General features: G+C 38.3%; 1 protein-coding gene across 3 annotated transcripts in view; it reads right to left on the reverse strand.

Annotated features, from left to right (window-relative positions):
* IREB2 (iron responsive element binding protein 2) overlaps window positions 1-12,699 on the reverse strand; it is a gene marked incomplete in the record, with an annotated part of 432,524 nt that overhangs the window by 403,580 nt on the left and 16,245 nt on the right. For all 3 annotated transcript variants that reach the window (XM_053717273.1, XM_053717272.1, XM_053717271.1), the window contains 1 exon segment: window positions 4,042-4,131. Coding sequence is in view for 2 of the 3 variants with exons in the window: in XM_053717272.1 (XP_053573247.1) it covers window positions 4,042-4,131 (90 nt within the window).

The raw sequence follows: 12,699 nt of genomic DNA on the forward strand, positions 1-12,699 counted from the left end.
ATTCCAACGCATGCGCACAAGTTCCAACAATGTTCTGACGTCAAATGACGGCCGCCTAACGGCCAGACTCACTATTGGCTGGTTCAAGAACGTGACCGGACCAAAGAAAAAAAACCAAAAAAACGGGCTGTTTGGAAACGATTGGAAATTGCTAACAAAAACGCTTATAACTAGGTAAATATATATAAAAAAAAAAAAAAAAAAAAAAATGATGAATTAAAGTCCCTCTAATTTTTTAATTATTTACATTGCCACTAATCGAATCAGGCGAAGTTTACCTTCACTTTAAGTCTTATGGGAATGCGGAAAGGCAGTATTACGGAGTGAGATAAAGGCCTACCTTTGTAAGATTTAAAAAAAAAAAAATTAACAGCAGGAGGAACAGCTTTCCAATTCTGTTAAGAATAGTTTTAACACATACCTATCACAGCCAAATAAAACCTATTGGGAGAAATATATAAACTTAAAGACACAAAGAGATTTATTTCTAAAACAAAAGATGACACAAGAAGATGAACGTATTAGAGCTCTTTGTGGGGGTTTTAGAGGAAGGTCTGTCAAATATCTTGCTCATATAACAAAAACCAGAACAATATAGCGGCAATTAAACAAGGATTAATCAGATATACTACTAATAATGAGATTCATAAGACCTTCGTAGAATTTTTTAAAAATCTGTATACAGCAGGCATAGTCAATCAAGAGGCAAAAAATAAATTCTGGGATAAAAAGTTAACCTACCACGATTATCACAAGAAACAAATGATATTATAAACAGTCCAATTACATTAAAAGAAATTGAGGAGGGAATAAAAGCCCTTAAATTAAATAAAGCACCTGGCCCCGATAGATTACCCTCAGAATTCTATCAAATATTGGTAGAACAAATTTCCCCGGTCCTACATGGTTTATATAACAATTATTTTCAACAATATAATAATTGCTCGACTGGTTTTGCATCCAACATTTCACTTATCCTCAAGAAAAACAAAGATCCAGAAAAAGTTATTGACTTCCATAATTGCTAATTGTTTAAAACCATATATTCCTGATATTATTCATGAAAATCAAACTGGTTTTATGCCAGGGAGAAATCCTGTCCAAAACATATGAAAAACTATGTTGATAATAGAATATATTTGAGACAAGTTTAAAAATAGGATCCAGAGCGGAATGTTGGATGTGGCAATTTTATCAGTTGATGCTGAAAAAGCTTTTGATTTTATCAGTTGGGACCACCTACTTACAACATTGATTAAATTTGGGTTTAAAGATATCATCATAAATCTAATAAGAGTTCTATACAACAACCCAATGTCAGCTGTTATAGTCAACGGGACCACGTCAGAAAGCTTTAAATTACAAAGAGGCACTCGGCAGGGATGTCCCTTATCCACGATTCTTTTCAATTTATCAATAGGACCCTTTGCAATCCTTTTACGATCTTGTCTGCCTGGTATCTGTATCAGGGGCCAACAAATGGTGCTTTCACTATATGCTGATGATCTATTGCTCTATTTAAGTGATCTAGAAAAAGCATTCCCACTATTGTTAAATGAGATATTTATTTGGTGTTACATCAGGTTACTCTATCAATTATGGAAAGTCAGAATTGCTTTGGTTGAATAAACCTGCCGATTTTAAAGGTCAGCTCCCCTTTAAAGAAACATATCAAATTAAATATTTGGGAATTATATTATCTAAAAATCTGAATGAATGTTATGAATTAAATTACCCCAAAGTATTTATAGAATGCAAAAGGAAACTTATAACTTGGAATAATTTACCTATCCCTCTGACGGCTCGAGTAATGCTGAGCAAAACTATTCTTTTTCCTAAAATATTATACTTACTTCAAAACATTCCGCTTCTATTATATAAAAGTGATATTATATGCTTTAAGAAATATTGTTCTAAATTTATTTGGAACGGGAAAAGGTCAAGAATTGCCTTAGATAAATTACAATGTAATAAAGTAACTGCAGGATTGGCCTTCCCAGATATTGAAGCCTATACTTTAGCAATTTTAGCAAAATACGCAATAAACTGGTTAACAATCCAAGAACATGTCACATTCTACCATGTTGAAGCTAATTTAATTGCTCCATTTAATCTGGAAACATTATTACATTGTCCTATAAATAGACTCCCAAAAAGAATTTCAAACATGACAATTTTTAAAAATATAATACAAGCTTGGCAGCTGCTCTGCCTCTGGGTTGGTGTCAATCCTTTTTGTACAGAATTACTTAATATTACTGGTAACCCTGAATTCTACCCAGGATATTCACAATCGGTTTTTCACCGTTGGAAAAATAAAGGTTTGAGATATATTCGACAAATTATGATTTGCCCAAAAATGACCTTTTTGTTTTTTTTCAGGTTTGTCATTATATTAACAACTTACAGACAAAATACAAGCCTAATTGGTCACTAGGGATTTTAGATAGTATAATCAAAGTATACAAAAGTGGTAAGGCATCAATTTCATTAATTTATAATACGATTTATCTTTTCAGAACGAAGAACATTTGATGACTATAAAAGATAAGTGTCAAAAATAATTTCCTAGTCTGACTATAGAAGAAATAAAACAATCCTTTAAAATCAGTAATAAATATTGGGTCCCTACCAACTGAAACTAATTAGGAAAATATACATTATTAATGCCAATTTAAATAGATGGTACGGAACCAAACAGACATGTCCTAAGTGTAGCGCAGAACTCGCAGATATTATGCATTATTTCTGGTTCTGTCCGAAGATTGCTCAGCTATGGACTCAAATCAATTACTGGTTAAAGACTAAGCTTTTAGTAAAATTTAATATGCAAAGTTTTCATTTTTTTCAGTAAAATACTCAGGAAAAATGCATTTGTGATCATTCTCCATTTTAGACATGTGCATATGTGTTACAACAAATGCTAAATTTGGCCGCCAACATCAGCATTCATTAAAAAAATATTGTCAACGAGTGTATTAGTGTTACAATAAATTATGAATATGGCTTCCGGCGGCATTATTTGGCTCTTTTCTGAGCCGTAATTCTTCTTGTGAAAGTACAACACACAAAGATCTGTATTTTCCCAGATCTTTGGGTGTTGCTCTTTCACACAATAAAATCCAGTTCCAAACAGAGCCAAATGATGCCGCCGGAAGCCATATTCAGCATTCATTGTAACACTAATACATACATTGACTATTTTTGAATGTATGCTAATACAAGTATAGAAGACCTGTTTCACTATCATTCTTCCTAATAGGTTGACAGATTATTTTAACATTTTTTATAATAAAAGCTATGGTACATCTTAATTTGTATGCGTATATTAGCATATTTATTTTCTGCATCAACTATGTATTTTTATGCTCAGGTGTAGAAACCAATACCTAGGTCATCAGTTAATTTAACTGAAATTGCCTATAAACTAATAGCACTGCTATGAAGTTTTCCAGATATATTAACATAAATTATATATAAACACAAAATGAGTATTCCATACATAAAACTTACAAAGTTTTTGCTTTAAAACATTGAATACCTATTACCTGGCTAAAGGTTTCATATATGTGTCTTGGATTTGCTGATGGCTGTCACATGATACAGGGGCAGGGAAATGGAGGGAGATTTTAAAATTTAACAAAAAATTAGTGACTGCTTATTTGAAATTTATAGTACATGCTATTGCATTGTCTTTTTACTGTGCATTTGTCGACTATGTAAATCTAACTGTCCATCTACTGTATGTCCATACAAAGGTTTCCCCTTATCTCATGATGTTGAGCAAAATAGCAAACAATTCTTATACAATTAATGCAAATTCACAAAATGTTATTTGTTCTGACAATTTCATGTAATTTTCAAACAAAGGATTCAATAATAAGAAACAAAAAAAAAAAAAAAAAAGATTTTGTAACAAAAAAGGTTATAGATAAAATAAAAAAACACAACAACTGCAATTCAGAGTTGAATCAGCAAAAAGGTGCTGTTCTTTTCCAAGAGTTATGGGCATTTAAAAAACTATTATAATGGACAACTCACCATATTCGTCAGCTTGAAGTTTAGAGATGTTAAAGAAAGCCTTGTCTGTGCTGCAAGATAGTGGCTCTATCAAGTAGTGAAAGGGATTTGCTGGGGTGGAAAAAAAAGAAAAAAAAAAAAGGAAAGAAAAATGCAATGAAATATTTCTGATTTGTACTTTTAGACACTTCATTGTATTTGCATGCGCTTGTATGTATGTTTCCATAGAGATATGTCAATCACTTATTAAATCAATAGAATTCTTGTTCATAGACAAAATAAACATGCTATAAACAAACATGCATAACTTTAAAAAGGAACAGTAAACACTTTGAGATTGTAATATAAAATGCTTAAAAAGGGATATGAAACCCAAAAATATTATTTTATGATTCACATAGAGCATATCATTTTAAACAACTCTCCAATTTACTTCTATTAACAAATTTTCTTTGTTCTCTTGGTATCCGTTGTTTAAAAGCTTACCTCAGTAGGCTCATGAGAAGGAAGCTCTCTCTTTTTTGGTGGCTGTACATATATGCCTCTTATTATTGGCTTACCAATGTGTTCCGCTAGCTCCCGGTAGTGCATGGCTGCTCTTTCAATGAAGGAGACCAAGAGAATGAAGCAAATTTGATAATAGAAGTCAATTTGAAAGTTGTTTAAGAGTGTATGCTCTATCTGAATCATGGAAAATAAATAAATTGGGGTTTGTGTCCCTTTAATTATTCACAGTAAAATAACTAATATACTTTTTTAGCCCCGGCCCCCATTTTTCTGTAATTTAAGTCTGAAATGTGTGGATTTAACAGTCCTAGAATTGAAAGAGCATATTGTATAAGCTTAAAGGGACATTGTACACTAGATTTATCTTTGCATAAATGTTTTGTAGCTGATCCATTTATACAGCCCATCTTGGAGTGTTTTTGTAAAAAAACTATAGTTTTGCTTATTTTCACATAATGATTTTCAGACTCCTAGCCAAGCCCCAAAGTGTGTGTGTGTATGTATATTATATATATATATATATATATATATATATATATATATATATATATATATATATATATATATATATATATATATGTAATATATAAAGGGGAGAGAGCCAAAAAGGGTGGGGGGGGGAGAGCCAAAGGGGGGTGGAGCCAAAGGGGGTGTACACGGGCTTTTGTACTAGTGTGTGTTATATATACAGGGAGTGCAGAATTATTAGGCAAATTAGTATTTTGACCACGTCATCCTCTTTATGCATGTTGTCTTACTCCAAGCTGTATAGGCTCGAAAGCCTACTACCAATTAAGCATATTAGGTGATGTGCATCTCTGTAATGAGAAGGGGTGTGGTCTATTGACATCAACACCCTATATCAGGTGTGCATAATTATTAGGCAACTTCCTTTCCTTTGCCAAAATGGGTCAAAAGAAGGACTTGACAGGCTCAGAAAAGTCAAAAATAGTGAGATATCTTGCAGAGGGATGCAGCACTCTTAAAATTGCAAAGCTTCTGAAGCGTGATCATCGAACAATCAAGCGTTTCATTCAAAATAGTCAACAGGGTCGCAAGAAGCGTGTGGAAAAACCAAGGCGCAAAATAACTGCCCATGAACTGAGAAAAGTCAAGCGTGCAGCTGCCAAGATGCCACTTGCCACTATTTTGGCCATATTTCAGAGCTGCAACATCACTGGAGTGCCCAAAAGCACAAGGTGTGCAATACTCAGAGACATGGCCAAGGTAAGAAAGGCTGAAAGACGACCACCACTGAACAAGACACACAAGCTGAAACGTCAAGACTGGGCCAAGAAATATCTCAAGACTGATTTTTCTAAGGTTTTATGGACTGATGAAATGAGAGTGAGTCTTTATGGGCCAGATGGATGGGCCCGTGGCTGGATTGGTAAAGGGCAGAGAGCTCCAGCCCGACTCAGACGCCAGCAAGGTGGAGGTGGAGTACTGGTTTGGGCTGGTATCAAAGATGAGCTTGTGGGGCCTTTTCGGGTTGAGGATGGAGTCAAGCTCAACTCCCAGTCCTACTGCCAGTTTCTGGAAGACACCTTCTTCAAGCAGTGGTACAGGAAGAAGTCTGCATTCTTCAAGAAAAACATGATTTTCATGCAGGACAATGCTCCATCACACGCGTCCAAGTACTCCACAGCGTGGCTGGCAAGAAAGGGTATATAAGAAGAAAATCTAATGACATGGCCTCCTTGTTCACCTGATCTGAACCCCATTGAGAATCTGTGGTCCATCATCAAATGTGAGATTTACAAGGAGGGAAAACAGTACACCTCTCTGAACAGTGTCTGGGAGGCTGTGGTTGCTGCTGCACGCAATGTTGATGGTGAACTGATCAAAACACTGACAGAATCCATGGATGGCAGGCTTTTGAGTGTCCTTGCAAAGAAAGGTGGCTATATTGGTCACTGATTTGTTTTTGTATGTCAGAAATGTATATTTGTGAATGTTGAGATGTTATATTGGTTTCACTGGTAAAAATAAATAATTGAAATGGGTATATATTTGTTTTTTGTTAAGTTGCCTAATAATTATGCACAGTAATAGTCACCTGCACACACAGATATCCCCCTAAAATAGCTATAACTAAAAACAAACTAAAAACTACTTCCAAAACTATTCAGCTTTGATGTATGTATATGTATATATATATATATATATATATATATATATATATATATATATATATATATATATATATATATATATATATATATATATATATATATATATATATATATATATATATATACACATATACATACACACACATACATACACTGATGTCAACAGACTCCTAGTTGTGTATTAGGTTTTTTCATATGCAGGGGAGGGGGGAGTGTCTGCCCTTCCTGGTTTCCCAGCCTAACCTCATCAACAGTGCTTAACTGGGAGCTTTGAAGTAAGTTTTTAAAACGTTTTATACTGGATTTGTTATCAGTATCGGTGCATATTCTTCTTATATTAGTGTCTGTTACATGCAGTTATATAAAAATTGGTGAATACAGCCCCTTAACTGACACATATCTAATCTGCAGTTTGCTATCTTATATTTTCCGGTAAAGCCAAACAATGGAGAGTTTGCTAACACAATGACAGTAAAATGCCTTGTCATCTTCAGTCCAGAGTCTGGATTGGCCCCTACAAATAAGCAAAGTTGTGGGTGGAGTTTGACGACTGAAAAACAATTGCCGTAAACATGTTGGTAATCTGTTGTAATATAGTTAAGCTCTCTGCTAATATCTTGGTATATTGGACAAATGCAGAAAAAAGTTGTAATTGCAGTGTGTTTACTGTCTCTTAATACTCAGGGCTTAAAGGGACATGCCACCCACATTTTTTCTTTTATGATTTAGAAAGAGAATGCAATTTTAAACATCTTTCTAATTTACTCATATTATCTAATTTGTTTTATTCTCTTGATATTCTTTGATGAAAAGCATATCTAGATATGCTCACTAGTTGCTGATTGGTTGCTGCACATAGAAGCATCATGTGATTGGCTCACCATGTGCATTGCTTTTTCTTCAAATAAGGATATTTAAAAAATGAAACAAAATAAATTATGGAAGTAAATTGTAATGTTGTTTAAATTTCTATTCTCTATCTGAATCATGAAAGAAAGATTTTGGGTTTAGTGGCCCTTTAAGTTAAAAACATGTATCATGATGAATCTCACAAGGATGATGCATTTGACTTGGTTGATTTGCATATGGTACATTATTAAAGCCATGTTTGAGGCAACACTATAAAAAACAGAATTTATGTTTACCTGATAAATTTCTTTCTCCAACGGTGTGTCCGGTCCACGGCGTCATCCTTACTTGTGGGATATTCTCTTCCCCAACAGGAAATGGCAAAGAGCCCAGCAAAGCTGGTCACATGATCCCTCCTAGGCTCCGCCTACCCCAGTCATTCGACCGACGTTAAGGAGGAATATTTGCATAGGAGAAACCATATGGTACCGTGGTGACTGTAGTTAAAGAAAATAAAATATCAGACCTGATTAAAAAAACCAGGGCGGGCCGTGGACCGGACACACCGTTGGAGAAAGAAATTTATCAGGTAAACATAAATTCTGTTTTCTCCAACATAGGTGTGTCCGGTCCACGGCGTCATCCTTACTTGTGGGAACCAATACCAAAGCTTTAGGACACGGATGAAGGGAGGGAGCAAATCAGGTCACCTAAATGGAAGGCACCACGGCTTGCAAAACCTTTCTCCCAAAAATAGCCTCAGAAGAAGCAAAAGTATCAAACTTGTAAAATTTGGTAAAAGTGTGCAGTGAAGACCAAGTCGCTGCCCTACATATCTGATCAACAGAAGCCTCGTTCTTGAAGGCCCATGTGGAAGCCACAGCCCTAGTGGAATGAGCTGTGATTCTTTCGGGAGGCTGCCGTCCGGCAGTCTCGTAAGCCAATCTGATGATGCTTTTAATCCAAAAAGAGAGAGAGGTAGAAGTTGCTTTTTGACCTCTCCTTTTACCTGAATAAACAACAAACAAGGAAGATGTTTGTCTAAAATCCTTTGTAGCATCTAAATAGAATTTTAGAGCGCGAACAACATCCAAATTGTGCAACAAACGTTCCTTCTTTGAAACTGGTTTTGGACACAGAGAAGGTACGATAATCTCCTGGTTAATGTTTTTGTTAGAAACAACTTTTGGAAGAAAACCAGGTTTAGTACGTAAAACCACCTTATCTGCATGGAACACCAGATAAGGAGGAGAACACTGCAGAGCAGATAATTCTGAGACTCTTCTAGCAGAAGAAATCGCAACTAAAAACAAAACTTTCCAAGATAATAACTTAATATCAACGGAATGTAAGGGTTCAAACGGAACCCCCTGAAGAACTGAAAGAACTAAATTGAGACTCCAAGGAGGAGTCAAAGGTTTGTAAACAGGCTTGATTCTAACCAGAGCCTGAACAAAGGCTTGAACATCTGGCACAGCTGCCAGCTTTTTGTGAAGTAATACCGACAAGGCAGAAATCTGTCCCTTCAGGGAACTTGCAGATAATCCTTTTTCCAATCCTTCTTGAAGGAAGGATAGAATCCTAGGAATCTTAACCTTGTCCCAAGGGAATCCTTTAGATTCACACCAACAGATATATTTTTTCCAAATTTTGTGGTAAATCTTTCTAGTCACAGGCTTTCTGGCCTGAACAAGAGTATCGATAACAGAATCTGAGAATCCTCGCTTCGATAAAATCAAGCGTTCAATCTCCAAGCAGTCAGCTGGAGTGAAACCAGATTCGGATGTTCGAACGGACCCTGAACAAGAAGGTCTCGTCTCAAAGGTAGCTTCCAAGGTGGAGCCGATGACATATTCACCAGATCTGCATACCAAGTCCTGCGTGGCCACGCAGGAGCTATCAAGATCACCGACACCCTCTCCTGCTTGATCCTGGCTATCAGCCTGGGGATGAGAGGAAATGGCGGGAACACATAAGCTAGTTTGAAGGTCCAAGGTGCTACTAGTGCATCCACTAGAGCCGCCTTGGGATCCCTGGATCTGGCCCCGTAGCAAGGAACTTTGAAGTTCTGACGAGAGGCCATCAGATCCATGTCTGGAATGCCCCACAGGTGAGTGACTTGGGCAAAGATTTCCGGATGGAGTTCCCACTCCCCCGGATGCAATGTCTGCCGACTCAGAAAATCCGCTTCCCAATTTTCCACTCCTGGGATGTGGATAGCAGACAGGTGGCAGGAGTGAGACTCCGCCCAAAGAATAATTTTGGTTACTTCTTCCATCGCTAGGGAACTCCTTGTTCCCCCCTGATGGTTGATGTACGCAACAGTCGTCATGTTGTCTGATTGAAACCGTATGAACCTGGTCCTCGCAAGCTGGGGCCAGGCCTGGAGAGCATTGAATATCGCTCTCAGTTCCAGAATATTTATCGGTAGAAGAGATTCTTCTCGAGACCAAAGACCCTGAGCTTTCAGGGATCCCCAGACCGCGCCCCAGCCTATCAGACTGGCGTCGGTCGTGACAATGACCCACTCTGGTCTGTGGAACATCATCCCTTGAGACAGATTGTCCAGGGACAGCCACCAACGGAGTGAGTCTCTGGTTCTCTGATTTACTTGTATCTTCGGAGACAAGTCTGTATAGTCCCCATTCCACTGACTGAGCATGCACAGTTGTAATGGTCTTAGATGAATGCGCGCAAAAGGAACTATGTCCATCGCCGCCACCATCAACCCGATCACTTCCATGCACTGAGCTATGGAAGGAAGAGGAACGGAATGAAGTATCCGACAAGAGTCCAGAAGCTTTGTTTTTCTGGCCTCTGTTAGAAAGATCCTCATTTCTAAGGAGTCTATAATTGTTCCCAAGAAGGGAACCCTTGTTGACGGGGATAGAGAACTCTTTTCCACGTTCACTTTCCAGCCGTGAGATCTGAGAAAGGCCAGGACAATGTCCGTGTGAGCCTTTGCTTGAGGAAGGGACGACGCTTGAATCAGAATGTCGTCCAGGTAAGGTACTACTGCAATGCCCCTTGGTCTTAGCACCGCTAGAAGGGACCCTAGTACCTTTGTGAAAATCCTTGGAGCAGTGGCTAATCCGAAAGGAAGCGCCACGAACTGGTAATGTTTGTCCAGGAATGCAAACCTTAGGAACCGATGATGTTCCTTGTGGATAGGAATATGTAGATACGCATCCTTTAAATCCACCGTGGTCATGAATTGACCTTCCTGGATGGAAGGAAGGATAGTTCGAATGGTTTCCATCTTGAACGATGGGACCTTGAGAAATTTGTTTAAGATCTTGAGATCTAGGATTGGTCTGAACGTTCCCTCTTTTTTGGGAACTATGAACAGATTGGAGTAGAACCCCATCCCTTGTTCTCTTAATGGAACAGGATGAATCACTCCCATTTTTAACAGGTCTTCTACACAATGTAAGAACGCCTGTCTTTTTATGTGGTCTGAAGACAACTGCGACCTGTGGAACCTCCCCCTTGGGGGAAGTCCCTTGAATTCCAGAAGATAACCCTGGGAGACTATTTCTAGCGCCCAAGGATCCAGAACATCTCTTGCCCAAGCCTGAGCGAAGAGAGAGAGTCTGCCCCCCACCAGATCCGGTCCCGGATCGGGGGCCAATATTTCATGCTGTCTTGGTAGCAGTGGCAGGTTTCTTGGCCTGCTTTCCCTTGTTCCAGCCTTGCATTGGTCTCCAAGCTGGCTTGGCCTGAGAAGTATTACCCTCTTGCTTAGAGGACGTAGCACCTTGGGCTGGTCCGTTTTTACGAAAGGGACGAAAATTAGGTCTATTTTTTGCCTTGAAGGGCCGATCCTGAGGAAGGGCGTGGCCCTTACCCCCAGTGATATCAGAGATAATCTCTTTCAAGTCAGGACCAAACAGCGTTTTCCCCTTGAAAGGAATGTTTAGAAGCTTGTTCTTGGAAGACGCATCAGCCGACCAAGATTTCAACCAAAGCGCTCTGCGCGCCACAATAGCAAACCCAGAGTTCTTAGCCGCTAACTTAGCCAATTGCAAAGAGGCGTCTAGAGTGAAAGAATTAGCCAATTTGAGAGCATTGATTCTGTCCATAATCTCCTCATAAGGAGGAGAGTCACTATCGAGCACCTTAAGCAGTTCATCAACCAGAAATATGCGGCAGTAGTGACAGGGACAATGCATGAAATGGGTTGTAGAAGGTAACCCTGCTGAACAAACATCTTTTTAAGCAAACCTTCTAATTTTTTATCCATAGGATCTTTGAAAGCACAACTATCCTCTATGGGAATAGTGGTGCGTTTGTTTAAAGTAGAAACCGCTCCCTCGACCTTGGGGACTGACTGCCATAAGTCCTTTCTGGGGTCGACCATAGGAAACAATTTTTTAAATATGGGGGGAGGGACGAAAGGAATACCGGGCCTTTCCCATTCTTTATTAACAATGTCCGCCACCCGCTTGGGTATAGGAAAAGCTTCTGGGAGCCCCGGCACCTCTAGGAACTTGTCCATTTTACATAGTTTCTCTGGGATGACTAAATTTTCACAATCATCCAGAGTGGATAATACCTCCTTAAGCAAAATGCGGAGATGTTCCAATTTAAATTTAAATGTAATCACATCAGATTCAGCCTGCTGAGAAATGTTCCCTAAATCAGTAATTTCTCCCTCAGACAAAACCTCCCTGGCCCCCTCAGATTGGGTTAGGGGCCCTTCAGAGATATTAATATCAGCGTCGTCATGCTCTTCAGTAACTAAAACAGAGCAGCCACGCTTACGCTGACAAGGGTTCATTTTGGCTAAAATGTTTTTGACAGAATTATCCATTACAGCCGTTAATTGTTGCATAGTAAGGAGTATTGGCGCGCTAGATGTACTAGGGGCCTCCTGAGTGGGCAAGACTCGTGTAGACGAAGGAGGGAATGATGCAGTACCATGCTTACTCCCCTCACTTGAGGAATCATCTTGGGCATCATTGTCATTATCACATAAATCACATTTATTTAAATGAATAGGAATTCTGGCTTCCCCACATTCAGAACACAGTCTATCTGGTAGTTCAGACATGTTAAACAGGCATAAACTTGATCAGAAAGTACAAAAAACGTTTTAAAATAAAACCGTTACTGTCACTTTAAATTTTAAACTGAACACACTTTATTACTGCAATTGCGAAAAAACATGAAGGAATTGTTCAAAATT

This window comes from Bombina bombina, chromosome 6 (genome assembly GCF_027579735.1).
Source record: "Bombina bombina isolate aBomBom1 chromosome 6, aBomBom1.pri, whole genome shotgun sequence".
Classification (NCBI taxonomy): Eukaryota; Metazoa; Chordata; class Amphibia; order Anura; family Bombinatoridae; genus Bombina; species Bombina bombina.